General features: G+C 39.1%; 3 protein-coding genes across 9 annotated transcripts; 2 read left to right on the top strand and 1 right to left on the bottom strand.

Moving 5' to 3' along the window:
• Nucleotides 1–2938: 2938 nt before the first annotated feature.
• On the top strand, nucleotides 2939–10446 carry tlcd1 (TLC domain containing 1). 3 transcript variants are annotated; one of them, XM_022759800.1, is made up of 5 exons: nucleotides 2939–3164; nucleotides 3247–3630; nucleotides 4684–4766; nucleotides 6529–6611; nucleotides 7965–10446. In XM_022759800.1, exons 2-5 carry the CDS (start codon nucleotides 3425–3427, stop codon nucleotides 8364–8366), a joined length of 774 nt encoding a protein of 257 aa, XP_022615521.1. In that variant the 5' UTR covers nucleotides 2939–3164; nucleotides 3247–3424; the 3' UTR covers nucleotides 8367–10446. The 3 variants fall into 3 exon arrangements, with proteins under 3 accessions (XP_022615521.1, XP_022615520.1, XP_022615519.1); XM_022759799.1 differs by having other exon boundaries at nucleotides 2939–3630; nucleotides 7965–8377; nucleotides 8469–10446; XM_022759798.1 differs by having other exon boundaries at nucleotides 2939–3630.
• A 1149-nt stretch (nucleotides 10447–11595) lies between these two features.
• rab34 (RAB34, member RAS oncogene family) lies at nucleotides 11596–17417 on the top strand. Of its 3 annotated transcripts, none has more exons than XM_022759783.1 (11): nucleotides 11596–11799; nucleotides 13814–13928; nucleotides 14006–14097; nucleotides 14198–14263; nucleotides 15042–15143; nucleotides 15236–15300; nucleotides 15479–15530; nucleotides 15624–15705; nucleotides 16596–16686; nucleotides 17135–17242; nucleotides 17328–17417. In XM_022759783.1, the coding sequence occupies exons 2-11, from the start codon at nucleotides 13854–13856 to the stop codon at nucleotides 17393–17395; spliced, it is 801 nt and encodes a 266-aa protein (XP_022615504.1). In that variant the 5' UTR covers nucleotides 11596–11799; nucleotides 13814–13853; the 3' UTR covers nucleotides 17396–17417. The 3 variants fall into 3 exon arrangements, with proteins under 3 accessions (XP_022615504.1, XP_022615502.1, XP_022615503.1); XM_022759781.1 differs by having other exon boundaries at nucleotides 14195–14263; XM_022759782.1 differs by lacking the exon at nucleotides 11596–11799 and adding an exon at nucleotides 13097–13127 and having other exon boundaries at nucleotides 14195–14263.
• Nucleotides 12545–20420, bottom strand: LOC111232326 (adenine phosphoribosyltransferase-like). 3 transcript variants are annotated; one of them, XR_002665541.1, is made up of 7 exons: nucleotides 20205–20420; nucleotides 19942–20035; nucleotides 19540–19686; nucleotides 18695–18790; nucleotides 18451–18597; nucleotides 15215–15283; nucleotides 13036–13122 (listed from the first exon to the last, which is right to left on the bottom strand). XR_002665541.1 is itself a non-coding variant. In XM_022759785.1 (6 exons), the coding sequence occupies exons 1-5, from the start codon at nucleotides 20325–20327 to the stop codon at nucleotides 18455–18457; spliced, it is 603 nt and encodes a 200-aa protein (XP_022615506.1). In that variant the 5' UTR covers nucleotides 20328–20408; the 3' UTR covers nucleotides 12545–13122; nucleotides 18451–18454. The 3 variants fall into 3 exon arrangements, 2 of the variants coding, with proteins under 2 accessions (XP_022615506.1, XP_022615505.1); XM_022759785.1 differs by lacking the exon at nucleotides 15215–15283 and having other exon boundaries at nucleotides 12545–13122; nucleotides 20205–20408; XM_022759784.1 differs by lacking the exons at nucleotides 13036–13122; nucleotides 15215–15283 and having other exon boundaries at nucleotides 18450–18597; nucleotides 20205–20408.
• Between the last annotated feature and the right edge of the window lie 7427 nt (nucleotides 20421–27847).

The following is a 27847-nucleotide window of genomic DNA, read 5'->3' as shown; positions in this document are numbered from 1 at the left end:
TGCACTGACCTACAACATGTAACTAATGCCACACATTCAGTTCGTCCCTTTCTCTTTTGTTCTCTCACAAATAAACATGCCAGCTTCATTTTGAATAATTACTGGAGAGCAGTGCACTCAGCTCCTTCAGAATCATGTTATGAAAGTCCTTTTAATCACAGGGACTTTTCTAGCGCATCTCAACAATCATAACTCCAGAGAGTTGGGGGGTCTTCCTGTAGATTTTTGCAGAAAGATGCCCCCAGGTGGATTGATGAAGAACTGGGAGCAAAAAGTCATACAGTCTATGAGTGAGAACCTTGTTTGTCACGTGAGGTTTTGCTGCCACCCGATGGTGTGTTTTTTGTATAGCTACAGGGCCGACTCTTGTTCTGTTAACCCTATAGCCTAGAATTCTGTGGACATATTTGCCTTTATTTTATACACTGCAAAACATCATACAGGAATTTAGTGGAATCAGTTGATCTTTTTTATCATTAACAGAATGTAAATATGTATTCTATTCATTTTAAAGTTAATGCGACTTAAGAATTCTACTCTTTTTTTTCAGACCACTTATAAGCATGACTTGTTCTAACTTGAGGTGTTTCGAAATGAAATGATAAGAAAAGATGCCTCCCTTTTTGTGCACGAGCTCTAAAAAAAATAATGTAGCTAAGACAAAAAGTTTGTTGTACTTCAACCTGTTTGATTACAGTCATAACACTGGGGCCCCTTGAAAGGTAACTCTTTAAATTTCACAACCAAAAAGTCAGAATGAGTATAAGAGAGACTGCACCAGAGTTACAGAGGCACAGACATGCTACGTCTACAGTTGGTTTTTACTAGTGAGCTGATTTCTTAACTGTCACATTTATGAAAAAACTTGGTTTCTGTAATCGGGGGAAAAGGTTTAGAGAAACCTGAACACATATTTCTGTGCCAACCAAGTGTGCGAGTGATTGGGTTTGTAATCAGTTTATAAATGGAACGTAAACAGCAAAGAGGCTGGATGGACAGAGAAGTAATTACACGTTTGCATATGCACTTTTACAGTGACTAGGTTAGTACATGTCATGTAAATATGTTCTCCGATTACTGTGTTACCTTGTTTTCCTGTGTAAACTGGTTACTGAAATGCATGTAAACACACTGAATGTGCAGTTACATGTTGTATTTGTACAATCACTGGCACAAAATAAGCAGCTGTAAGTTCTTCATGATAAACAAAGAACTGACTCTTTAAGTAGAGAAAATGTAAATGTAAATGAAAGTCAGAATGACCTCACAGTTGCTAATTCAACTTAAGTTTATTGAACTTGTTTTCTCAACTCAGCTGGTTCAAAAGTCACATTTTTAAGGCAGCAATGGAAGATGTGTTTTTAAACTGAGTAAAATTAAAGTGGTTTACAGCTGGAAGTTGAGAGGTAACAGGAAATAAGAGGAGCTACATTCACACTGTTCATTCAGTGTTTCAGGCATTTTTTAATGGGGAAAATATTTTAACTTATCTGTATTTTGTTACATGGAATGAAATTGTAAATGTGAATAAGCTGTGTAATGAATAAGGAAGAATGGGAAAATAATCTAGTCATAAAAATGAGCAAATTAAAGAAATACACCAGTTGTAAATGAACTGAAAAACTTTTTTTGCAGTTAAAGAAAAGTAAACTCTTCATGTGATGGGGTTTCACACAGACATGTGTGGTGCAGGTGGTAATGTGTGTGTGTGTCTGCAGGGTCTTAGCTGTTACTGCTCATTTCCTTCTTCCTCACTGGGCTGCAGAGAGGCCAGCTGTGGGGAATGAGAGCTATGCTGTGTTTATGGAAAGAGTTATGGCCAAGGAAGGAGGGTGTTACTGTTGGGCTGCCTGTTTAACATAATAGGATTTGAATTGCTTTGCTCCAAACATAACAAAGATGTGTGTCTATATTATCAGTCATTTCTATATTTACAGTAACAGCACTCAAAGTCAGTTTCTTAATATGCTACTCATTAAAAAGATTCCACAAATATTAAATAAAGTTTCAGGAGAGCTTTATTATCCCCGAAGATAAAGATGATAAAGATCGCAATAACTGAATGTTGTGAATTGCAAAACAGATTAAGCATGCAAAAAATAACCATATAAAATGACCAAAAACAAATCGGATTAAATTTAACGATTTGCAGTCTGATGTTGTATTCTTTGTCACTGAATCTCTGTGTCTGTGCTTTTCATTACTAAGCAACACTTTGTGCAATAAAAAATAATTGAGGATGTGTACAGAACTGACCCTGACCTTCTGCACAACAACCCATGGTGTAATTGACCCATGAGGGACACCAGAGCCACAGGTGTGAAACTTCAGGCAAACTTCAGCTATGAAGAAAAACAAATCATGAGCCACATCCTTAATGAGTGCATGCCTACTTTTCCAGACAGATGATAAAAATAGAGTGCTGACTGCATCAAACACATCTTAAATCCAACAGGATTAAGATGGAAAAGAAATAAACATTTTCCAATGTGTTATTTTATACCTCTACTATGTTTTTTTTCCAATTTTTTTCAGTTACAACATCAAACTGCTTTTTACACGACCCATAAAAGTTTTACTTACGTAACAGAGTGGGATATTTTAACTTTAACTTAGATTCCACCACCACTGAAACAGTATAAACTTTTTACTGACAAAAGAAACTCACACACTGCGTTAGACATAACTGTCATAGAAAGAATTGTTATTATTATCGTTATTATAAATTGAATCCCGATAGGCTGCCTTTACGCACAGTGCGTTACACGCGCGTAAGAACGAGCGGCTATTCCATATGTTTAGCTACAGGTCCTTTTCGACACGCTTTGCCCAAAATCACGTTTCAGCAGCCGTGCTAAGTGATTTCGTTCCTTGCGTAACATGATCTCAGTCACTGCCCCTCCTTGTTTTTGGTGGTTATAGGGAGCAGCGACAGCACCACCCACCCCGCTCCCTCTCCACCTCTCTTCCCTTCACTCTGGACAGACAGGCGGGCTGAGCGCGGCACATAACGTTACAAGGCGCTGCGTGAGGACAAACACCGTCGGACTGGAATGAGCTGTCACGGGAATCCCCTCCAAGCCTCCCTCTTCAGGCTGAAAACGTGAGAAGAAAAACAGACAGGGCTGTAGCATCAGTCGGACGTCAACTCCGCGGAAAAGGAGGTCTGAAGTAAAACGTAAATAGATACAAATAAGAACAGAGGATCATCTCCTGCAGCTGCAGCAACCTCTCTTCTCTCTGCAGACCTCTGTCCTGGAGAACACTCCCATCACATACCGAGCATATTCGTCCATCACCGCGCCCAGGAGAGGGTGACAGGAGCGTGGAAAAGCCAACAGAGGAAAAGGACGAAGGGAGGAAGTTGTAAAGGACAAGAACAAGAGCCCAGAGAAAGGGGGAGAGCTGGGGTTGTGAGTAGAGGATGGAGGCCCTACTTCCTGTGCTGAAGAGTCACCCAGGCCCGTCAGTGCTGGTGTGCTCTCTGCTTTTCAGAGTGGCCCACCGGCTTCTGCAAAGGCTGCCTGTGCCCAAAGTGGTGAGGCAGGATGATCTCCACTCCTGGAAGTGGAGGAACCTCTCCGTCTCCCTGGTGCACTCCCTGCTGACTGGGACATGGGCCCTGACCTGGTAAGTGTCCAAACACCCATCTATCCGTCCATCCATCCACGGCACTGGGACACCATTGTCTATTCACAGTCCACATGATGTGTTTATGTGTAGGGGTGTGTGTGTGCAGCAGTGACAGTCTGTGGCAGTCAGGAGAAGAAGGGCATGTTGAGGCAGGGTGAGGGACGGGGGAGACAATGGCATTTTTTAAGTGGGGAGGGAAAGGCCAGTGTACAGTATGAGCCACACAAAGCTGTTATTGCTGTGTGCTTGCACTGTTGAATTTGTCGGCAGCTCAGGGGGAACACAGTTTTACAGCCAGCACTCTGGATTTCTCAAGCTACAGCCTGCAGACATATCAACTGGAAAAACCTGCTGGCAGAACAATTCTTGTGAAAGCATTACAAGAAACTATTTTTTGGGGTGGGGACTAACCTTATGACTCATCTCTTAAAGTTAAGAAGTGGGACCAAGGTCATTTTTTTGTGCTGGCTGCCCTCTCCCTTTACTGTCGCTGCATCTAATGTGTGACAGATTAAATTAGTCATGACTGAGAGCTTCTGTGGAGGGAGACAAAATAAACAAGTTTTCACATTCAAACGGAGGTTTTTGTGCACTCAAAGTAGTACCAAGGAAACGTGTGAAGCAGTAGAGCTTTATATGTCACAGAAGGGATATATGTCACTTATTAACAATAATTCTCTTGTAGTGTGTTTATACAAGGAGGGGACACAGAGAAACCTTTGCTTTTTGAGGTGTGCCAAACAGCTTTAAGAAGTGACAAAGTATAATAGAAAAACAGTGAGTCAAGTTAAGATAAAACAGTAGCATTTTATGAAATATATAGACACAGATAGAAACTAGAAAATAAATAGTATTAAAATTAAATATAAAAGCTACTAAAAACTACTAAAAGGTGGGATATCTATTGGTCAGGGTAATACATGCCCTAAACTGTAATACATGATATTAATATCTCTGTTTAGTCAAGCTTTTCTCTCCAGGAGTGAGCCCATGTTTGTTTGAGTGAGGTGATAACAGACCCACCTATCCATAACATGTATCCCTCTCCAGTGTGGTGGTTTGGCCAGAGACGCTGAGCAACATCCACTCTCACCACACCCCTCTGTCGTACCTGCTCGTCTGCGTCTCAACAGGTCAGTAAATGCATTGTGGAAAAGAAAAGAACAATCAAGAGTAAAATCAAACAACTGAATAGTTGGGTTTTGGGATTTAAATGAAGACATCCAGTGGTGCAGTTCATGTATGACAAGGAAAATGCTCAAATCAAAACATTTCAGAAGCTGAAATCAGCAAATGTTTGAAATTTTGGCTTAAAAATGGAAAAGAGTATGTTATTTGATTATCAAAATAGTTGTAGATTAATTTTCTGTCAATGGATTAATTGACTAGTTTCTGCAGCTCTAGTGTAGAGAGGGAAATGTGGGAGAGGTGTTGACTGAATTGAATTGAATTGAACCTCCTCTTCTTCTGATCGGGGGCATAAGACTTTCACCTTTCCAGTTGCTGCTTTCCAGAGAAACAACAAAAAGATCCGCCCCTCACACCTGATTCTCAGAACGGCCGTTCCCTCTCAATTACCATGAACATAATCCCCTAAGGACTCGGTGGTCTGGTTGAGCTGTTCTGTACGTGGTTGGGTCTTATGTGCATCTTTGTGTCACCATGGAGACACAAACCTGTGGAGATCCGCCCTAACAACTGCAAACAGCTATTATCTCCACTGAGGCCAACCACTCCAGACACTGGTGGTCATGTTCTTTAACATAGCAACAGTGTGCCAGTCATACCGAGGCACATCAGGACTCTTGAATACCTGCAGCTAAATGAGGCCTGCACAGTTTAATAGATGCATTTAACCCCGTGAACAAATACTGGCTCTAAATTTCTCCTAAAGAAACTTCACAACAAGCGACTCAAGGGAAATTTGAAATGTAAGATACATTCAACATTATCTGGTAAAAAGTTCATCTTTAGGTGCATGCTGAAAGTAGTTAGTGGTAGTTCTGTGCAATAAGTAAACAAAACAAGTGATGACACTTTGTTTAAACAGTCAACCGCTGCAAACATCAGGTAACAAAAAAGATATGTGAAAACCCATCTGTGGATTCAAGGCTGTCATTGTTTTGGAAATGTTGAACATCCTCATATCTAAAAGATGATTTCATCCATGTGTCATGTCTTAAAGCTGCAATTCCTCAATTTTATGATTAATCACTTGATGTTATATAGATTTGTGTGGAGGAATGAGGTGAAACTTAATTTAAATTAGTCAATTAGTCGATGAGTTGTCTTGTTTTGTCCCACACATCAAAAACATTTTCACTTTACAATGACATAAAACAGAAAAAGAAAGGAGGAAACAGAGAATGATTGGTGTTTTTGTTAAGGAAAAAAAAAGAAAAAAAAGACTTAATCGATTACAAAAATATTTGCAGATTAACTAATCAATTAATTAGCTCTGGAAACAACATCGCAGACACAACAAAAGACGCGTGCATGTAGACCGAACATGAAAGAATCTTATGATGTTGAAATAAAGTTAGAAAAAATTTTTCTGATTGAAAGAATTCATATTTTTATAGTTTCATACAAGCAAAGATAACCAAGCTACAAAGGCTCAAAGCAAACAAACTCATTCTCCACATGCTGCTGTATCCTTATGTGTCATATCAGATAAAAACTTCAACCAATGATTATTTTCATTATCTTACCGTAAACCTGACCTAATCCACCCCAGACACTCAATGTCTGTAGAAAGCCTTCCCATCAGTGTGTCATGATTCAGCAGTTACTTCATACTAGCTTGACTATCAGCACTGGACAATCCAGTCAAACTGTTACCGGTTGTAGCTGATTAACCCTACAGGACTAATATCATATTTTCTTTCTTCCCAGGATACTTTGTGCAAGATGCGGGTGATATCATCCTGACGAGACATGCAAGAGGATCATGGGAATTCTTACTCCATCATGCCCTGGTAAGATGACATGCCTGCGGCAATTTGTGTTCTTTTCTTTAGCTCCGTCAAAGTTGTATTTCTGGTTCAGATAAGATATCAGAGCCACTATTTTACAATCATCAGCATGACAAAAGGAAGTTGATCTGAACAGGTAACACGCGTGTGTATAAAAGACTGAGAGAAGAAGAAGAAGAAGAAGAAGAGAAAGTAAAAAATGGCGACTTAGAAAATGGTCGTGCTGTAAGACATGTTTCCCAACTCTCATTCTGCAAAAAACATCCTGTGTTGTACATTAAGTCTTAAAGATTTGTTGCATATGTTGCTTATTCTTAGTGAATAGTGTTTAATTATTAATTAAGTATGCACTGAACAAACAGATCCAGAGAGAGGGAGTAATTACAAGGAAATGACACAAGCTGTTTGTGCTGCCTGAGTTGAGCTGAATGCAGCACATGGTGCCACTGAGCAGAGGATCATTGTAACTCATGAGGTCAACAGGCAGACGTGTCTTATCTTATCTGCATCTTTTTGTTAGGGGGTTTGTCCCTGAAATATCCAGTTTTCATCAGTTTTGAGCAGCTCTAAAGTAGAAAAAACATGTCATTTCACTGTGTCTGACAGTTTGACAGATATATTGTGTATTAGTTTGTTCCATGATGTTTAAACCACGTGAAATACTTAAAACCAAAACTGCTTTTTAGACACATTTCCCCCCATCTTCAGTCTGACATATTATTTTGTATCTTTGGAAACTTTGGCTACTTCACTAGAATTCAAGATTATCATCAGTGAGTTTTAACTTCTTCATTTTATTTTTTATTTATTGGTTTATTTAACACTGACAGTGCATAATAAATGTTGCGGTAAATGCACCAGAGGCAGCCAAGAGGCTTCATTTCATCTGTAGTCCCTGGACAAATGTTAAAAGAAAAGAGCATTTACGTTCAGATTTTTTAGTGGATATACATGCAGATTCTTTTACACATATACAAATCTTCGCATTTACGGATTTCTGGACACATTTACATATTCTTGCACACTTGAAAATTCGAACAGGCTGAGATAGTTTCACAACACATTTGTAAATAATATTACTACAATAATACCTAACGTATACCTATATAGTCGTTCATTTGTTCAATAGAGATAACTATGTATGCATATACTGACAAACATAATAATAATAATAATAATAATAATAATAAATGTAGCTTTTTGTGTATAAAATGTTATGTTATAAAATTGCTTTAAGGGTTAAAGAAAAACTCAACAATAAAAGCAAGGCAAATGCAAATAAAAACAAACAATGAGACCATCAAAGTCCAGCAGTTAACTGTATAAATACCTCCTCCTCCCTCTGTGTGTCCTCAGGTGATCTGGTGCTTCCTGTACGCCCTCTACACTCAGCTGTATGTGGCCGGCGCTGTAATCGCTCTGTTTGTGGAGGTGAACAGTGTCACTCTGCACCTGAGGCTGATGCTGAAACTGGCCGGCGCTCAGTCCTCCTCCATGTACCACGTCAACAAAGTCGCCAACCTCTTCACTTACATCATGTTTCGTCTGAGCACCCAGTTCTACCTCACCTGGTACATCATGCACAATTACTCCTGGCTGGACCACGGTGGATACTTTCTCGGCACCATGATCATGATGAATGTTATGATCCTGATTTACTTCTACCGCCTACTCCGCGCTGACTTCTTCCCCCGGAGTAAAAGCTATGTGGGACAGAATGGGACACATAACAACAACAAAAAGTTTCTCAGTGATTGACGTGGAGAAAGGTTACGGGACTATATTATATTGTTTTCAGGGTGAGAGTTTACACATTTGTCTTTTTCAAACCATAACTGACACCATTCCTTGTGACCACAGGTTCCCTTGTTGTGCCTCACTGCCAAAGAACAAACAACACCCCCTTCTGGACAAGGTGAAGCTTCGTTTGGGTCAAAAGAATAATTGTCTTTTCACAGGGAAAAATAAAAAGCAACACCACTTTGATAGAAGCCAAAACTATGTGTTAATCTCTAGTGACATTTATCAAACCATTTTACGACTTTTAGAATATTTAAGATTGTTCTTAGTATTATATAACCTGAAAGGAAAAGGTTGACATTTTTTTAAATACAATTGTCAATTCTTGACAAAAGCATTACATGAGAAGACTGATACCATCCTCCTGTTTATATGGTAAATATGAAGCCATAGCCAGCAGCTGTTTATATTATCTTAGCACAATAACTGGAAACAGGAAGAAACCTACAGTTCGTCTGGATCTGTCCTACGGTAACAAAAATCCTCCCGCAAAACCACAACTTGTTTTTACACTTCGGCTTTTGTACAGATTAAACAAACAAGATATTATAAGTTAATTAGTGACCTTTAGAGCTTATGCTGTGTTAATGACTCACAAAAAAGTAGAAAGTTAGCTACATAACACTGTGTGACACTTTTAATCAAAACAACCTGAGGCCTGATGAGAAACATTAACCTTGACTATTTTTTTTCATGAAACATTTTTGAATGTGATGTTTGAATGTCTGATGTGAAAGCAGCATTACCTCTTTCAACTTGAATTTTTACAAGTGGGAAACTGATCATTTCTGTACCTCAGATACATCACAAACGCAGCATTAGAAAACATAAGAGAGTGGTATCAATCTTCTCATTTAACTCTCAGCAAGAAAGCAAAGTGTATTTCTAAAAAATGTCAAAATGTTCCTTAATCCATCAGAAAAAAAACCTGCATGATAAATAGTTGAACACATAAGTTTAAAATGTGAAATTTTAGTATTTGCTAACAATCTTAACTGACAACCTAGCTATATGTTGCCATATATCTTCAACATTTGCATAGGGTTTGCAGTTTTCTCTCTTTGGGTATTTGAACGAAGAGACAAGTGGGATTTTCTGACATTAAATTTACCAGCAGCACACTCACATTTGAAAAATATGTGTATACAGTATGTCCTCTCCCTTTGTCTCAATGAAGCCATTTGTGGCTGAGGAGCTACTGGGCTTTGACTTACCTGGTACATAATGATGCAAAGGACCAACTGAACGTGTAACACAGGACAATTTATAGTCCTTTTATGGTTGTCATATGAAATTTGTTGGTATTTGACACGAGCTGGAACTTCCTGCCAGTTAATAGTCTGATAATTTTGCTCAGTGGGAAGAGGGAACCATGAGAAACCCTTCACGAACAGGCAGCAGCACAATCACCACTGTTACTGCATCCATGTAGTTAGACTTGTGTGGAGTAATAGAATATCCTCACAGTGTGTATCATATTTGCTTGTTTGAGAAGTAATAGGTCTTTTACAGAGTGGATCCCTTTTTTAAGAATGATGATATTCAGGTGAAGATGTGTCTCCTCTTCCTCTTCTTTTCCTCAAAAATGGATATATAGCATTTTGTAAATATGTCCTCAAGTGTGCATTCCTTTTTGATATATTTCAAAGGATAATATACGCACACACCGTCAAGCATTAGTGGACTTTAAAAACCTAATGATCAGCACATTTCATTTTCTATTTCAGCCAACGCCAAAAAGAACAGACATGGATATGGTGTAGATGTGTTTGACCTGTGCTACAGTGCCTTTACTACAGTGCCTTTTCAAAAATAAGAGCAAAGCAGAGATAAAGATGATGTACGAATAAGAAAGTATAGATTCTATAGAATGATATATGTATGTGGGAGATTTTTGAGACAAACTAACACTAAATTCATTTGATCATGACCACAATAATGTATAATGTATCTTGTATTAAAGTGAAAACTGTTTTTTAGGAGCCACGTATTTTGGATTGTTGAGTGATACTATGAATTAAAAAAGAATTTAAAATCACAGCTATTTATGTGTATTTTTCTAAGATGAACTCTACCGATAAGGGAAGGTTTGATTTGATTTATTCTCTGTTTTACATTCATGGAGTCTGTGAGATTTCTGGTAAAGCTATAGTCAGGTACTGTTTTATCAGATCATTTACATACATACATTTTAATTATAGTCAAATTTACATTAAAAATTAATTAATTCTCAATATCATTAGCTGCAAACATTTCCAACCACACATGTAATGTTTAGATTAAATTAAAAACATTAACATTAGCTAGTAATTTGGTGATCAACAATCTAATATTGAGATGACATTGTATATGGTCATCAAAATTCAAATGGAAGGTAACATAAGTTTCCTATTAAAATGAGGCTTTTCAATAACATTAGCTGCTAAGTTCAGCCATTAAATTTCCTATTAAAATGAATCCTTTTCAATAGGTTTGGCCTCCAACAATCTAATGTCAAGGGATAACAAATAAGTTAATGTAACATTAGCTGCTAATTGGGCCATTGCAAATTCAATATTGTTTGGAATGAAACTGTGACAATTGCCTTACCTTCAAGCGTTGCCTTCTCAGAAGTAGGAAACATGGTAAAAAGAAAACAATGACAAGATATTGACTCTATTGGCCATTAATTATAATATATGGACAAAATGTAATATTTTCTATAACATGGCAACACATTAGCACACATTAGCTGCTAACTTTGGTCTTCTTTGATAACATGTCAGTAACATTAGCTACTTTTTCATGTAATACAAGCTAGCATGAAGCTAAGCAATACAGTGCCACTAACATTAATCAGACATTATTATCAGCAATGCAGTAGATTAGAAAATGTATAATATAGTAGGCTATAGTACAATAAATAATATATATAGTTATTAGGAGAAATAATTAATAAATAAATATAGTTATTTATGAAAAAGTAAGAAGAAAAATAAAACAAAATGTCCTCAATATGATAAATGTCCAATTAGTTTTACATTTAGATGATAGATAGATAGATAGATAGATAGATAGATAGATAGATAGATAGATCATTTTTCCTTCCTCTTTTCCGATTATTCCTCATTTCCTCCAGCAGGGGACCGAGCAGAGAAAATCTGGGAGGAAAGGAAAAAAAAAATCCAGGGAACTGAGTCAGCAGCAGCAGCAGCGGGTCTCAGTCTGCTGCTCCCCCTCAACTTCCGTGGATCCATTTCAGCTCCGTTCTCCACAAACTCAACACTTACACACTTCACAGTGAAGTCGGATGGGTTTCCTTCACGATAAGAAGCATCTGTGGGGGGAAAACGAGGCGTAAAAAAGGACAGAGAGAAGAGGAAAATTGAGTGGACCATCCCGTCTCGCTGAGGTAACATCTCCACAGATTTCTTCAAAGTTTAGTCGGCACGTACATGTGACCACAAGTCACAGCGCTTCTTTAGCGAGGTGAAAAACTACTTTACCTGCAGTTTGAATGTTTATAAATCGAGTTTTAAAGTCGCCTGGTTTCAGTTTTATTGCGACTCAAACCAAATGCACTAAATTACACGTCTTCTCCTTTACCAGGATGAACAATAGGATTAAAACAGATCTGCGCAGTAAGTGGATCAACAGTTGTCTGGTCTGGCTCTGTGTGTGGTCATGTAGCCCCAAACTGTAAACCAAACATTTTCTCTCATTACAGTATTGTTTGACCTGGGTCTTTGCCTCACTCTGCCCCAGACTGTAAAACAGACAGGGGGCAGATGTGCGAGCATTTTCGAGTACAGTCAATTATATTCCGCCGGGGCAAAGACATTGTCGTTGGACCCCTTTAACCCCCACTGTGTAGGTCTAGGGCAATTTGATTATTTCCTCAGGCATCCAGAAACGGACCATACAGGTGAAATGATTAGTTGATTAATCAGTCAGTCAATTGGCACCAATTATCATCATTTTTAAAAGCAAAACCACCAAAAGCTTCTCAGGGGTGAATACTTTCTAGTTTCTCAGTCCTCTATTACTTGTTATGTTATAACCCAGGTGTCATTTGAAAGGTAACGCTTTAAATTTTACAACCAAAAAGTCAAAATGAGAATAAGAGACACTGAACCAGAGTTGCAGAGGCACCTCACCCATTTTTATTTTTATTTTTTGCATTGAAAAGGGAATCTAAGGCCTGCACTAGTACCCTTTATGTGGAAAACACTTTGGAGCTTTGCATAGAAAGAAAGAGGAGAGCTTTCAAACAATGTAAAATATGTTATGGTTGTGTGAAAACAGAGTGTGACTAAAACACATTTCAAGTGATACCAAAGGGCAAAGTGGGCGGGATGGTGTATTTAAAAGGTTAACTTGCACTTCTGGGAATAATAACAGACACTACTTTCTGACATTATATACACTGAACAACAATAGTAGTCAATAGCCTAGATCTGAGAAAATAATTCTCAGATGTGTTGATAATGACAATATTGTGGGTTGCAGCCTTACGATACTCCTATGATGGAATAATACGAGCTCAATATAAAGTTAAATAATTACTGTTTTAAAACTAGAATTTGAAACAGGGTCTCACTACAAGAGCAAGGCCGGAGGATGGATGACCAGTCAGGGCTGATGCTGTACTTCAGTGGGGCTCCTGTGTAGTTGCCTGCTCTGCCTGGAGGGTAATGCAGCCTTGGATCTGGTTGCCCGGGAAAACAAATCAAATCTGAAGTGAGAGACAAAGATGAACATGAGCTAATTTAATCCAAATCAAAACGAAACTTGTGCCAAATGCAATATGCTGCATCTGAAATGTGATGTGTGGGTGTTTACTTATAAATAACGCAAAAAAAAAACATTTCAAAATGTAGTTAATGCAAATATAGATATATACATGTAGGGCGGAAGTCTGTAAAAGTGTCATGATATGATTAAAAAAATGCTTGAAGCCCAAGGTAGGGTTTCCAAATGCTTTTGAAAATTAGAAAGAATTGAACTAGGGAATGTTTGGTATTTTAAGTTTGTCAGATTTATATACATGCCTCAAAATGTCCAGAAGATATTTGAATTGAGTAGAACCACAACTAAAGATTTTCTTCAACCAACAGTTCAAAACCCAAAGATCAGTTTACAGGGATATAAAATGATATAAAACAGAGAAAAGCAGCAAACCCTAATATTTAAGAAGCTGGATCCAGAGAATATTTGGCTGTTTTGATTTTTGTTTATTTCTGTCTCTTTGTGTTGGACGCAGATTTGCTTCAGTCTTCATCTTGTAGCTTTTATCCCCAGTAGCAAGAGGAGAAATAAGCACCAGGCCTGATGATTGGGCCCAAAAACCACTCACCACATTCTCACATCTTTAACGAGTTAAAATGGCAGATTGTTAATGCTGCTCTCCTTCTCTTTCTGTCCAGCACACCACAACCCTGTGCTAAATATTCACCCGGACGCTTCATGTCAGTCCGAGTGTCAGCCATGAGCGTCCTTCCTCCTGTGCGAAGGGACCGAATCATCGCTCAGCTCCCTCAGGTAAAATCATTCACTGCTCAAGCACCGCATCTGTAAAACAGTCTACAGCCTCACACAGTCTTCTTCCTCTCCTGCAGTATTTCAAGAAGGAAGCAGCTCTCCACACTAAAGACGATTTCAACAATAAAGTGAGGACTGCCTGCCAGGAGCAGCGCACCGGCACTGTGGGGTGAGCACTGACACCACAGGCTGGATGATACGGGACGCGGTGTTTTCTGGCACTTCTTTACTTATTGTTTCTTATCATTTACTTTTATTCTTCTCAGCAGATTTAAAATCTCTAAGGTCATTGTGGTGGGTGACCTGGCTGTGGGGAAAACCTGTCTGATTAATAGGTAAGGTCAAACGCAGTCACTTAATCGGTGAAAGCAGGGTGAGGTGCAGTACTAGGAAATAAATAACTTAAATAAGAGATTTACATCCATCAAGAAAGCAAAGTCTCGATACAGCTCCACCTACCATGCTAATATTAATAGCAGTAGATTGCTGTGTTTCAGAGATTGAAACAGGGTTTATGTAACAAACCTGGTAGATGAATCTGCATGCTGATATTTCAGCAAGAGGACAGCCTGTAGTTTTTTGTTATCTGGTCTCAATATGAGCCTAATTGGTTATTGTACACTTCTGGAATTCAGAAACACAAGTAGGCTAATTAATTTTTCATCCCTTCAAGCAGTGATTAACAGTGATTGGTTGCACCCATAAACATCAGCTCAAGTTCAGTAAATTTGAACTTTTGGTGCATTTGGACTCTGCTTGGACAGACGTGCAGCCAACCAAGAAATCTCAACTAAACAGCAACAGCAAATACGTTTTTTTTAGGAACCATAATCTCTGGTTGGATTATGTTCAGAGGCAACTTTTTTTTTTTTTTTTTTGGAATGAATGAAGCGCTGTGTTTATTAATGGCAGCAGTGACAGACCAGGGTTTGCACCCACACTCTCATGGCTGTTGCTGTAAACTTTTTCTGTATTAAAGCAGATCATGATCTTTTTCTAACCTTAACCAAGCGCTATGAGAACCTAGACATAATCATAAAAACAGTTCAGTAATGCGTTTGTCCCTAAAAGTGGACGATGGACCAAAAGATTAATCCTAATCCTATTTTGCAGATTTTGCAAAGATGCTTTTGATAAGAACTACAAGGCAACGATTGGTGTTGACTTTGAGATGGAGCGGTTTGAGGTGTTGGGTGTCCCTTTCAGTCTACAGCTGTAAGTCTAACGTGTGCACTATTACACATAAAACAAAGTCAGTAAACTGTGTCTGACGTACTGTTACTCACCAGTCACTCTTTCCATTACAGGTGGGACACTGCGGGCCAAGAGAGGTTCAAGTGCATTGCTTCTACGTACTACAGAGGAGCCCAGGGTGAGAGATTTTGTGTTAAAGAGCAGTTAACAAATAAGATATGTATTGAAGACTCTCCTCTCTCCATGTAAACATTGTTTAACCAAGAACAAAAAGTCAAGGGAGGACACTAACCCATGTTGAAACAATACTCTTAAAACTTAAAGCATTTTCATTGTAATACTTTCTGTTCCTCCAGTTGTGATCATCGCGTTTGATGTAAATGATGTTGCCTCTTTGGGCCATGTGAGGTAAGTGTATTTATTATGAGCAGATTGTTTGCACTCTTACAGTTTTTTTTTGTCCCAGCTGGAGGATTTAAACTTGTGTTTTTCTGTCCGCAGGCAGTGGCTCGAAGACGCCTTGAAAGAGAACGACCCCACCGCTGTCCAGCTGTTCCTCGTCGGCACAAAGAAAGACCTGAGTGTACTTCTTTTACTGTTTTAAAATGGACGATGCCTGTGAACATGTCTGTGTCTTTACTGGAGTCAAATGTGAATAGTTTGGATTGTTGCCAGCAGCACAGAGCGTTTGTGTCCAGGCTCAAACCTCAGGAATGCGGTTTCTCATCCTTCAGCAGACCCCAAAGCATCTGAGACATTACTAACTGAATTTAGGCAGTGGTGGGAAGGAAGAACTGTAACTGGTCGTTTTTCGGCTACTTTTCTATTTCAAGATGTTTTTAATTTGAATTTGAATTGTCCAAAACGTTTTTCTTTTCATAGTGATTTTTTTTTTTTTTTTGAAACAGAGATTTCAACTTTTCAGAATATTCCTGTTCAGATTTTTGTCCTGTGGTTTTTGTATTTACCACAAAACAACAATTACACAACAACACGGCTACAAACCGGCCATACACAAGTTCACCTGGACTCAAGGACCAAGGATCAACTGGTTATATTTTGGTTAAAAGTCAGAGGCCGAGGTCACTGTGACCACACAAAATACGATCTTGGCCTTGTGAACACACTATCTCTGGAACTCCACAAGGGAATCCCCTCAAATTTGGCACAAACGTTCACTTGGACTCAAAGATGAACCGATTCAGATATAGTTACAGATACAGTTTGGTGGTCAAAGGTCAAGGTCACCGTGACCGCACAAAAACATGGAGGCATATAACTGCAAAACAGGAATTCTAGTTTTCTTATTCTGCCATTTTTCAGACCGAGCGATTTATCAATTAAGCAAGAAAACAATAGTTAGATTGATGGATAATGAAAATAATGGTTAGCAGCAGCGTTAGTACAAATATTCCTTTTGTTTACCTTGGTTACACCATATCTAACTTGGTTGCCTCTGGTTTCTCTTGACAGTCTCCTGCTCAGTATTCTCAGATCGAACAAGATGCTCTCAAACTAGCACAGGAGATCAGAGCAGAGTACTGGGCTGTTTCATCACTCACAGGTAAGTGTTTGGATTTAAATATAGTAAATTGATCTCTTCCACTGACCTCACCATTGACTTATGAAGTGTTCGAAAATGATTAGTTGGGGGAGTTGGGGCCTGGAAAGGGTGAGGATTGTGTTTGTTTTTTTCGTTTAGTTTTTTTTCTTTCTGCTGAAGGCAGGGTAATTTAATATTGTTGTTGGAAATAACAGTGAAGGGTCTTAAATTTCTTTCATATGCTCATTATTATTATTATTATTATTATATGCTCATTATTATTTCCCAAAAGAAATTCTCTGTAAATTAGGCACAGCGTTTGTTGGGCTGTATGAAAACTATTATTCCATTAACATCTTAATCTTTGAATCAGGAAATTGCTTCAGTATTGACAACCTTTTTTAAAGCCTCCTCCCCCCAGTAATTTTCATACGGTCCCTTCCTGATCTTTATCTCTTTCATGCCTTAGGGGAAAACGTGAAAGAGTTTTTCTTCCGAGTTGCATCATTGGCGTTTGAGACCAACGTTCTTGCAGAGTTGGAGAAAAGTGGATCGAGGCAAATTGGAGACGTCGTCAGTGAGTATCCCCACAATCTCTCTGTGACCGTGAAAACCATGACATTTGTCACACAGTTTAACGCCCAGCTATGTATCTATTTCAGGAATTAACAGCACTTCAAACAAACTTTACGCTACATCGAAGAAGAAACACCCGAACTGCTGCCAGTAAGGATGCAAGCGGGAGTTTAAAGTAAAAAGGTACAGACTGAAAATGAGGATTTTTCTCAGTGGAAAAAGACTGTGGTTTCTCTCCAGCTCATGGGAGGGATTTCTGTGGTCAGAGCAGGAGGAGGGACGCAGGAGTTTCACTTCCTGATATGTTTGAATTCAGTTTTTCCTGGCCTGTGATGAGTTTTGCTCTGTGGGATGTGGATTCTTGCGGTGTCGCTCGGTTTAACTTGTCCGGAGTTACAGAGTGGCACAAAAATGACAGGTTCTGCTGAGATGCCAAAGAATGACTGTGGATGGTTACTTTACTTAGAGCTTGAATTAAATCTTCAGTTTTAATGCTGTAGTTTGTTTTACAATCAAGATTCATCATCACAATAATACTCATTTCCTAAATGACTGTTTTTACGCGGTACTAAACCTCTTTTCCTAATATTGTAGATTAGAGGTTACCGACCTCTCTGTAAGAAGTAAGATATTGCAGTAAATCACAAGACAACAAAGATTTGAGGAAAGTCGGAAGCAATAAACTTTTAAACTTCTTTTGTTTAACAGTCCTGCTAATCATCTCCCGACCCTTCAGATTTATGGTCGACTCCTCGTGGAGGGCCCAACTCGCTGGTTGAGAACCATTGTTGTAACGTAGATGCAGCCTTGGACATTTTTATCTGCGGCGTATTCTTTCCTAGGTACTTTTTGCCTTTTTGTTTACAATCAAATCAGTGACTGAATTTGAATTATCATTTTTATATCAGAAACTGAAATTTTGTGTGTTTGATCATTTATTGTCTTTTAAAAAATTCTCATGGTATGTGTAACGTCATAAAGGTATTAAAACAGGATCATATCATTAATGTGTTTCGGAAATATCATACATGTATTTTGAAGACGTAATTTAGTTAAAATCACAGCTTATGTTATTTTAAAAAAAAAAGTCATATTACACAAGGTTTTCACTATTTCTTAAACAAATATAAAATGTCTATGCAAATGAAACAATTTCTTGACCGTGTCATTCTTTCCCTTTTCTTCTTTACTGAACTTATTTTACTTTACTTGCTCAGCTGCTGAAGCTTTTGAATGAATCCATATATTTCCGATCAATTTGGCTCTGCAGCTCTTCGGGGATGCAGTGAGAAAATTTGTAATTTTCTTTAATCCACTTTCCCCCTTCAGTGTTTTCGATGGCCACAGCTGCCACACCTGCAGGAAACAGAGTGAGATATTTATATTCAAGTGCTGAGGTTCAAAAATGAATGAATGAGAATGGCAGAATAATAACATTAACATGTTGACTGACCTACAACAGTGGCTCCCAGCCTCTCGACAAGCTGGATGGCAGCCTTCATTGTTCCTCCAGTCTCTATCCATTGGTCCACCAACAACACCCTCACACCTGCAAGACAGAGAGTGTCAACTATACTTACACCTATTGGGTCTTTTTAAAAAAATTTTTTTTTATTGAAACACTTTTTATTGTCGTGTACTTGTGGTAAACAACTAAATATTTAAACTGATTCAGCTGTAATTTGCTCCAACCAACACTAGGGGGTGCTGTGTGACAGGGATGGAATATAAATGGAAATAAATCTAATTAATTAAGCTTAAATCAAATTGAGAAAAATAGCAGATTAATTGATGAATGAGTGAAAGCCCTAGTTAATTAATTGGGGTTTTAATACAGGAGAAATGAATATGTTATAACCTAGTCAAAGTCGTTTTCAAATCTTCAATTTAAATATTTAAAGTCTACTAGTTATTTAAATTTTTTACATGGAAATACAGCTGTGCATGGCAGCTTTTTCATTCTCACCACATCTAAAACAACCCTTTCATTGCAGAGTTTTAGGGCCAGATTATGATATGAGTAATCACTACATGGAAATAATCAAATTAAATGACTGAATATTTACAAAAACTACAAATAACATCAGACTAAACTTACTGGTATCTTTGTGAGCCCACACAACAGCTGAAGTCAAAATCAAATTTGGTCTTATTTATCTTTGAAGTTGTTTTTTTTTTTTAGCCCGGCGCTCGACCCAGACATGTGCAAACATTACCAGCTGGGTAAACATTCATCCGCTCAAGGGAAATATGTGACATGGTTGCAGAGTAAAAAAAAAAAAGCAAAGGAAGATTAACCTGGTTTTAGCACATCCAGTCTTACTTCCATTGTCTTTTCTCTGCCTGTGTAATCTGTGTAGCTTTGGTTTTGGGTTGCAACACACAGGTGTCCTGCTTTACGGATAGCCAGGAAACCTTTTCCAAGAGTGGTGGCAACAGACGCCCCTGAAAACACATCAAAAATATATATGCACAATGTATGTATTATAAGTACTCTAGGAAGTATGCTTTCACACATTGTCATGCCGTGTACCAGGAGGCAAGGTGCAGTGTCCAAAAAGCTAAATTTAGTATCTTTGCCAGAGGAGTTAGGTTTCCTGAGCCGCCTCTTAAAATAAAATTAGTGTGAGACACCAAGTGTGACTCCTCTTAACCTGCAATTTCTTTTGCTTCTTAAAAGGAATTGGTTTGTTTTCTTACCAAGAATGAATCCCATTGCATCTATCCCGGCAACCAGGTCAATGGTGTCGCTGTGGAATGGACTGACAAGGTCTTTGACACAGTCTGTAAGAGCCTGAATCAAGTGCAAAGAGAGCAAAATGAAAGTGTGCATATGATAAACACATACTACATGTTATAAATTAGCTTTATACTGCGTTTAGCGAGAGGGAAGACAGCAGAAACAACACCCACAGCTCAACAGTCTGCTGAGGAATTAGAAAGCATAATTTTTCCCATCGTACCTGGTAGTTGCAGTAGAGCCTGGACGGATCCAGCCAGGCAAATGTTGGTCCTTTTGTATTGGGGGCCATCAGAGAAAGGTACCATCCTTTATGCCTGTCTGCAGGAACGGCCAATGCGTCCATTCTAAGGAACAAAACTTTTCTGAGCCGTTCGAGGGAGAAACTGAGGTGAATGAACTGGACCGTGAGTGAGAGAGTTCCCCATATCAGGTTCCAGCGGGGTGAATGGTGGGTGGGAAGGGGCTGTTAATGACACTGAACTTAGTTACAGATTCTCCCTGCAGTCAGGGCAGGATTTATCATTCAAAATGAAGTCATGAGTTGATGACCAGTGTCAGCCCTGTCAACGAAGGTCTCTGTGAAGTGTGCAGATGTTTATTCATGACTATTTTTGGATCTTGCACCTTCTTGTTTTATGGGAGTGTGTATACTTTGGAGAAATTACTATTAGTTTTATTAATAGATTTATTATTAATTTGTTTGCAGAGTAAAAAAATGCAATTCTTAAAGAATATATGACAAAGAGACCCATATATTATATGTACAAACACACTTCTACCAAGATATATGAATTCAAAGGAGCGAGCTTGTGCAGGAGCAGCAGGAAGCTAAAATCTTACTTCTCCTCAAAACCCAAGACAAAATAAACTGAATTATGTGAAACAAAACAATGAGGAATCATCTGCAGCAAATCCTACACTTTGCATCACTGTTAACTATTGTCCAAGGCAAAGTGTTTTAATTCATTATACAGACTTCAAACTTGCAGGAGTTACAGTATTTAATTGTCAAACTGACATTATTGGTATATGTTAGTGCAGGTCAAAGTGAATAATGAATAAAAAACTGTGCAAAGCGTTAGCACACAACATTATGATAACTTTGACAAAGGTAAAAGCAGGCTTAACATTACTGGACAGAATGATCTCACACTCAATGTTGCATTTTATATTGAATGAAATGAAACCAGTGACTGTAGAGAAAATACTTGGACATGCATATAAAAATGGTAATTGGGAAGCATTTGCAGTAAATAGGCAAAAGCAGTAGATTTGTTCTTTAAGAGCAATGTTGCATTTTAACACTGAACATCAGGCAACACGCAAAGACATTTCGTGATGTTAACTAACAATACAGTTTTTTGCGAATGCTTACACACGCAAAATTTGGCTCATTGTGTCAAAACTCAACACACAAGCCAAATAAGACAAAACACTTGGAGCTGGACATCTAACTTCTATGTCAAACTGAAACACTGCAAACAAAACCTGACGAAGGGCACTTCTTTGACAAAACCATACACACATGCACCATCTGAATGGCTCGCTCAAAGCAGCAACAACAGTGATGAACTTAACACAAAACACTGCTGACCTCTCAACGTTGTATATGTTGTTCATTTTGTCATACAGGCCTCACGCAACACAAAAATAGAAAATATTCAGAAAACAGCTCATTGTGTCGACTCAGGTTTAAGAGAACAGTTGAATTTACAGGATGTGCAGCTGCATCAAAGTCCAGGAATCAAACTTGTGTCATCCCGCAGTTTAGAGCTAATGTCAGGCTAACAGTATAGCCTCATATTGTAACTTCCTAAAGCACTAACACGTGAGATTTTTTTTTAATTTCTCTGTAATTGTTAAAAAACAAGAATCACAATTCCTTGAACATTAAAAAATACTTTGGACTGCTAAAAACAGTTTTGTGAACTTAAAATGGCTCATGACTTCCTCTATGGGCCTCTCTCCATCACAAATTGATAAAACTGATGTCTCTTCAAAAGTGTATGATCACATGACAAATTATGTCTGTGGTTTCCTAGAAACAAGGAGTGGCTCAACTTCCCCACAGGCTCAAAAACAAGATCTGAGCAAAGTTTCTGTGAACACAGTGAAAGTAAAGAAGAAGAACAATCCAACAGCTTTCTATACTCCAATGTGCATAAGAGCTCTGAACACAGTTGGAGCTGAAACTGCTTCCATGATAAATGTCATTGATGGTTCTGTTTCCATTTGTTTAATGCACCAACGGTTAATTATGTACCATATATGTAAACGCATACAGAGGGGGCTGTGGCTCAGGTGGTAGAGCAGGTTGGCTGTTGATCCATGGGTTCAACCTCCAGCTCCTTGAACCCATGGTTGCCTCAGGACGGGCATCCGGCATAAAACCCTCCACCAAATCAACGATGGTGGACGGTGTTCCACTGCGGCGATCCCCAACGGGAGCAGCCGCAAGATAACAACTTGTAACTAAATACATATTTCACATATTACATACTTTACTTATGATATAACAGACAGTCATGATTCAATTTACTTATCACCATGTAACACAAGAGTAATGCACTGGTCAGCTTGGTCCATAAGGAGATGTACGTCTTTAACAATGTGAGCCTGGGATGTGTAAGTATACAGTAACATGAGATACTGATTGGGGGTCAGACCAGGAAACACTGTGTCATCTCCACTTTGCCTTAAACTTTCAAGAGAAAAAAATCTGTTTTTCTGGCTTGAACTTATTGAACAAACAGTGCTTTTACTATAGCCTCATTAGTAAGTTGTAAAGTACCATGAAGAGCTTTTGTTAGAACCTTGATGGTCTAGAACTCTCAATGATAATGTTCTGTGACATCATGACTGTAGAACTGACATCAGAATGTTCAATGGAACCTGCACCTGCAGAGACTCTTCATTTCCACCCTGCACACTGAACTGAGCACCGTCTCTTGCTTCAACACAAACCCTTTGTAAACCATTTGTAAAACATATCTACTGTATATCTTTGTCTCCTTGTTATATCGTGAACTGTTTCATCAGAAACGCCTTCAGCTCTACAGCACAGTTTCAAGTCCAACTTCATCTGTGAAACACAAACTGCTCTTTGTCACTGTTAAGGCTCTTCTCAGAGCTGAGATGAACCGACAAAGACACCAGGTAAGATTTTTACATAGATTCAACTGTATAAGTAAGTGTAGAGGTTGTGTTAAGGTGGAACTGGAGTTTTAAACATGAACTACATGTATGTTTCTATTTTTCAGTCCTTTGGGATGCAGCAGTTTGGTGCTGCCCTGTACCTCCCCGCTCACTACAGGCCGGCTACAGCGCCGCTGTTCCCTGAGCAGCAAAATGCTGTGGTACAGGGCCTCAGAGATGCCCTCCTCTCTGCTATCAACGAGATCAAGTCTCTAAAGGAGGAGAACAAGTCTCTGAAGGACAAAATGGACCTTCAGCAAAGTGAATGGAGGCAGGTGGAGAACCAGCTCCAAGAGGAGATCCGTCAGAAAGACCAGCTCCTCAAAAGAACCATCAAGAAGAGGCAGGCTCGCACAAAGGCCCACGTTGACGTCCTGGCCCTGCTCGCTCAGAGGGAGGCTGAGCTGGAGAGCAGAGAGGTGGGGTGGAAGGCCAGGTGTGGAGCACTGGAGGTGAGCCTGCAGGAGCTGGTTCAGAGAGAGGAGGACTGGAGCAGGAGAGTCGAGGAGAAACTGGCTCAGAAGGAGCTGGAGGAGACAAACATTAAAAACGAGGAGGAGGACAAGAGTCAGGAGGAACAGGAGGAGACAAAGATTAAAAATGAGGAGGAGAACAAGACTCAGAAGGACAAAATGAACATGCAGCAAAGTGAATGGAGGCAGGTGGAGAGCCAGCTCCGAGAGGAGGTCCGTCAGAAAGACCGGCTGCTCAAAAGAACCATCAAGAAGAGGCAGGCTCGCACAAAGGCCCACATTGACGTCCTGGCCCTGCTCGCTCAGAGGGAGGCTGAGCTGGAGAGCAGAGAGGAGGGGTGGAAGGCCAGGTGTGGAGCACTGGAGGTGAGCCTGCAGGAGCTGGTTCAGAGAGAGGAGGACTGGAGCAGGAGAGTGGAGGAGGCAGAGCTGGAGGAGAAACTGGCTCAGAAGGAGCTGGAGGAGACAAACATTAAACACAAGTAGGAGGAAGAACAGGGGTTCGCTACAGCACAACATCCCTCTTCCTGATACCCCCAACCCATTTCCTTCCCCCCCTCCTTTCCTTCCCCCCCCCCCCATTCCCTTTTCCCACCCCTCACCCCTTGTGCATGTATTATTTTTTGTAAATTTGTAAATACAGTTTTGTGTGAGTTCATTTCATCTGCCTGTGTTCTTCTTTCTGAATACAGATACAGGATTCATGGCTCTAGTACTACTAGTACCAGTAATCGAGTACTTCAGTATTACAGTATTTGTTTAGGAGGGACAGATCAGATTACATTTTTAAGATGTTGATGATGGTGATAATGCTGTGTAATGATAATTCTGATGTTGATTGACAATAGGAGTCAACATGTCTTTGTGAATCTTTCTCTCAAGTCTGTTGGAGATTCATTTTGATTATTAGTCTTAATCCACTGAAAGAGCACTGGGTTGGCACAGTTTACCCACAACAAGAGAGGGTCAAAAATAAAATATGATTTGGATGATCTGATTAAAGAAACCAAGCCAATTTCCCAAAAGCAATATATGACATAATACAGTAAACAGTTAAACTGCATAACTTTCACTATTGCTGCTACAATAAATCAAATCTGATAAATATTGTGATTTAATCAGAGGTTTGCTATTAATTGTCCTCAAATTACAACCTTTTTTCAAGCCTACATGGGATAGGTTTTGGATACTCAAAAGGCAGATGGAATACCTTTTCAATTACATTGCCTTTTTTAACAGTTACTACAGTTACCAAAAAGAAATCTGTTACTTGTCACCATCTTGACTCAACATCTTTTTTTATCAGTTTGATACTTACTTTAATTTTATGAGAATTTCTCTTAATGAAAATTTCTCATATTAAATATAAATTAGTTTCTCTGAGGCCCCAGCTGTAAAATATGGCTAAATACATTTGACTTGTATGTCTGTGATTTCTGTTAACATGAAGTTTTTACACACTACAACCATCCCAAAAACTATATTTTGATTTCAGTCAAAAAACTAAACATACATCTTGAAGAATGAGTCACTTGTTTCTTTGGTTGCATCTGTGCAGACTGTGTACCAAAAACAAAGCCAACACTGTAGTCACCTGAAAATAATTGAATATCAACACTGGACTGAATGATGTGTGACTAAAGATCCTGTTTAAGGTACACATTTTCTCTCTCTCTGCATGTCTCAGGTTGTTATTCTAAATGCTGCTCAGAGCTGCTGTCTTCAGGCTTTTGCCTTCAGATGTTTACGATCACCAGAGGACCGGTGTCTACACAAGCTCAGGTTGCCATCATGTTCACTGCGGGAGAAACAAAATCTACAGTCTCACTGTATATTTCCCATGTTCTCAGACTGCAAAGATTATTACTGTCATCAAATAAACTCATATCTGAAATTTCACCCCGGTTTTGTGCAACAGAGTTCAAGCTGAGCTCAAGACTGGGTGTTCACTTTTCTGCCAACGGTAACTCTACTTTCCCACAGTTTTGATTTATGTGTATCTTAAACCGAATGAACTTACAGTAGATGTTACACTGGAATGCTGACGTGCTTTCTTTTACACTTTTGCAGATGCACAAGAACAAGGTAATTAATCAGATATTAACTATATTAACATGATTCTGCTGTTTGAGCTCATGGTGATTTAAGAGGTTATTGAAGTATTTTATGGAGAGATGATTAAACCTGCAATAACAAATGTTTTGTCCACTTGGGGGCAGCATAAAGAAGCTGTAAACACAAAATAGACTATCATCACCTTATGGCAAACGGGTGCTTATTTACAAACCAAGCAGACATGGAGCAACATTAGCATCCATTTGGAGTCTTGCTTAAATGATCTGTTGAGGGCAGTGAGAGTGAATCAAACAGTAAAGCTGAGGGCTGTAAAAGTAAAACAATGAGCTGCAAGACACTAAAAAACTATGAGCAACTCCTTTCATGTTACAGCTGCCTTAAAGGGTCCGTTCACCCAAAACACATGCAGAGAGCTTTGAGGTATGTGCGTCTCAAAACAGTTGAGGTGGTTGGAATTTGGTTTACGAAGCTCCGAGCATTGAATGAATGAATGAATGAATGGGGGCCCAACCAACAACAAATTTTTGCCCCAAGGATGTTAATTTGGCCAGGTTAAGAACACACACTACAACTGTGTTTTACTATATTGTCATTCATTAAACACCAGGCTCCATTTATGGGTGCCCAAATGCATTAATAAACACTTACATCTGCTTACAATTACATTGGAGTGTGTTACGATTTATTAAATGTTTATATACTGCTTATAAAGCCTTGAAGTAAGGTGTTGCCCTATTTGTAGCACATTTCATACAGATTAATAGCATTTACGTTGATGAGGTGACTGCATTCACTAACTTGTGAGAATCATTTTTGCACTATGCAAACACATCAGGATGAAGCACGGAGCTCTCAGACGGACACTGACTCCTAAGCTCCTTCGGGGGGCGATGTTCTGCAGCTGCTCACCTGTCTGTGGACAAGAGCAAACAAAAGGAGTCTTTCGCAGCAGGAATCATTACAATACATTTTTTATTAAGTGTCACCTTTCTGCTTCACTGTGTGGTGTTAGTTGAGTCCAGATATGTCCTGGTGAACAGCAGGATGATTAGCCTCTATTTGCTCTAAATCCCCCCTCCACTGAGAACTGTAATTCATGAGAAACTTTTTGCCCCCCTCTCTGAAGATCTGGTCGAATGTTGCGTCTGGTGATTTTACATCATTTCTCTCCGCCTTCCAACAATCCGATTTCAGTGCCTTGAGTAGGCTGGATCTCCGCCTCTAGAGCTCTGAGTAAGACCAGCCATGTGACAAAACACTGGGCTGATTAGAAACCCAACCTGACAAGAGGTTTTTCTTTTCTCTGGGGAACAGTCAGTTGTTCGTAGGTGCACAGCTGTGCATCATTTTCTGAACTCAAAATGAGATTTTAGTGAGATTTTGCCAAAAAAGGTCATACTTCAGCCCACATGGGTCAGACACAGATCTGCAATAATTTAATGCATGAAACTGTTTTCCTCACTGAGTCGATGATATGAACTGCAGCTGCTGATACATTAATGACTGAATGAAAGCCTATTTTTCCTGCAAAGTGCCCAGTGTGCATAGGCTTACAAGACACTACAAATACACTGTACTACGGGCCAGATCCAGAATGGTGCATATCCATTTTCAAATTACATTACAAAACAACATAAGTGGTGAATAAGGTAAACACTCCCTTTTCTACTACTTTAGAATAAGATCACCTCATAAAGCCTCCCAGGTTCACTAAAGGTCAGGTTTAAAGGGTCATCCCATTTTAAGATGGATCCACATATAACACTAAGAATTACACATCAGATGGGACTGGACTCTGACACATTTTGCTCATTTTACCTCCACAGAATCATTGGCTCTTTTATACATGTTGTATGGGAGTTTTTCGTTTGTGGCGGAAGGTTATTAGTGGTCTTGCAGAACTAACAGGAGTACAATTACCAATGGACCGAGCTGTATATCTTCAGTATATCTTTTAAATGATGACTCCCACTCCCTTTCCCTTTCAGAAGAAAAACAAAAAAACAAGCAAAGCCTGAGTGGCAGGCGTGACTGCAGGTAAGATTGTAGTGCAGCATCACAAACCTCCTCATGATATTTGAGGTACTCATTGGCTTTAGAGCTTTTTGGATATTTATGA

Source organism: Seriola dumerili, unplaced genomic scaffold (genome assembly GCF_002260705.1).
Source record: "Seriola dumerili isolate Sdu_G_001 unplaced genomic scaffold, Sdu_1.0 BDQW01000330.1, whole genome shotgun sequence".
Taxonomy (NCBI): Eukaryota; Metazoa; Chordata; class Actinopteri; order Carangiformes; family Carangidae; genus Seriola; species Seriola dumerili.
Note: the sequence above shows the minus strand (reverse complement) of the source record. Positions and strands in the feature narration are given on the sequence as shown.

Coding starts and splice junctions, on each gene's coding strand:
- tlcd1 (XM_022759800.1), top strand. CDS start 3,425: ATGGAGGCCCTACTTCCTGTGCTGAAGAGTCACCCAGGCCCGTCAGTG. Junction 3,631..4,683: donor GGGACATGGGCCCTGACCTG/GTAAGTGTCCAA, acceptor ATCCCTCTCCAG/TGTGGTGGTTTGGCCAGAGA. Junction 4,767..6,528: donor GCTCGTCTGCGTCTCAACAG/GTCAGTAAATGC, acceptor CTTTCTTCCCAG/GATACTTTGTGCAAGATGCG.
- rab34 (XM_022759781.1), top strand. CDS start 13,854: ATGTCAGTCCGAGTGTCAGCCATGAGCGTCCTTCCTCCTGTGCGAAGG. Junction 14,264..15,041: donor AAAACCTGTCTGATTAATAG/GTAAGGTCAAAC, acceptor CCTATTTTGCAG/ATTTTGCAAAGATGCTTTTG. Junction 15,706..16,595: donor GCACAAAGAAAGACCTGAGT/GTACTTCTTTTA, acceptor TTCTCTTGACAG/TCTCCTGCTCAGTATTCTCA.
- LOC111232326 (XM_022759785.1), bottom strand. CDS start 20,327: ATGGACGCATTGGCCGTTCCTGCAGACAGGCATAAAGGATGGTACCTT. Junction 19,687..19,941: donor TGCAATGGGATTCATTCTTG/GTAAGAAAACAA, acceptor ATGTGTTTTCAG/GGGCGTCTGTTGCCACCACT. Junction 18,791..19,539: donor ACTGGATGTGCTAAAACCAG/GTTAATCTTCCT, acceptor TCTGTCTTGCAG/GTGTGAGGGTGTTGTTGGTG.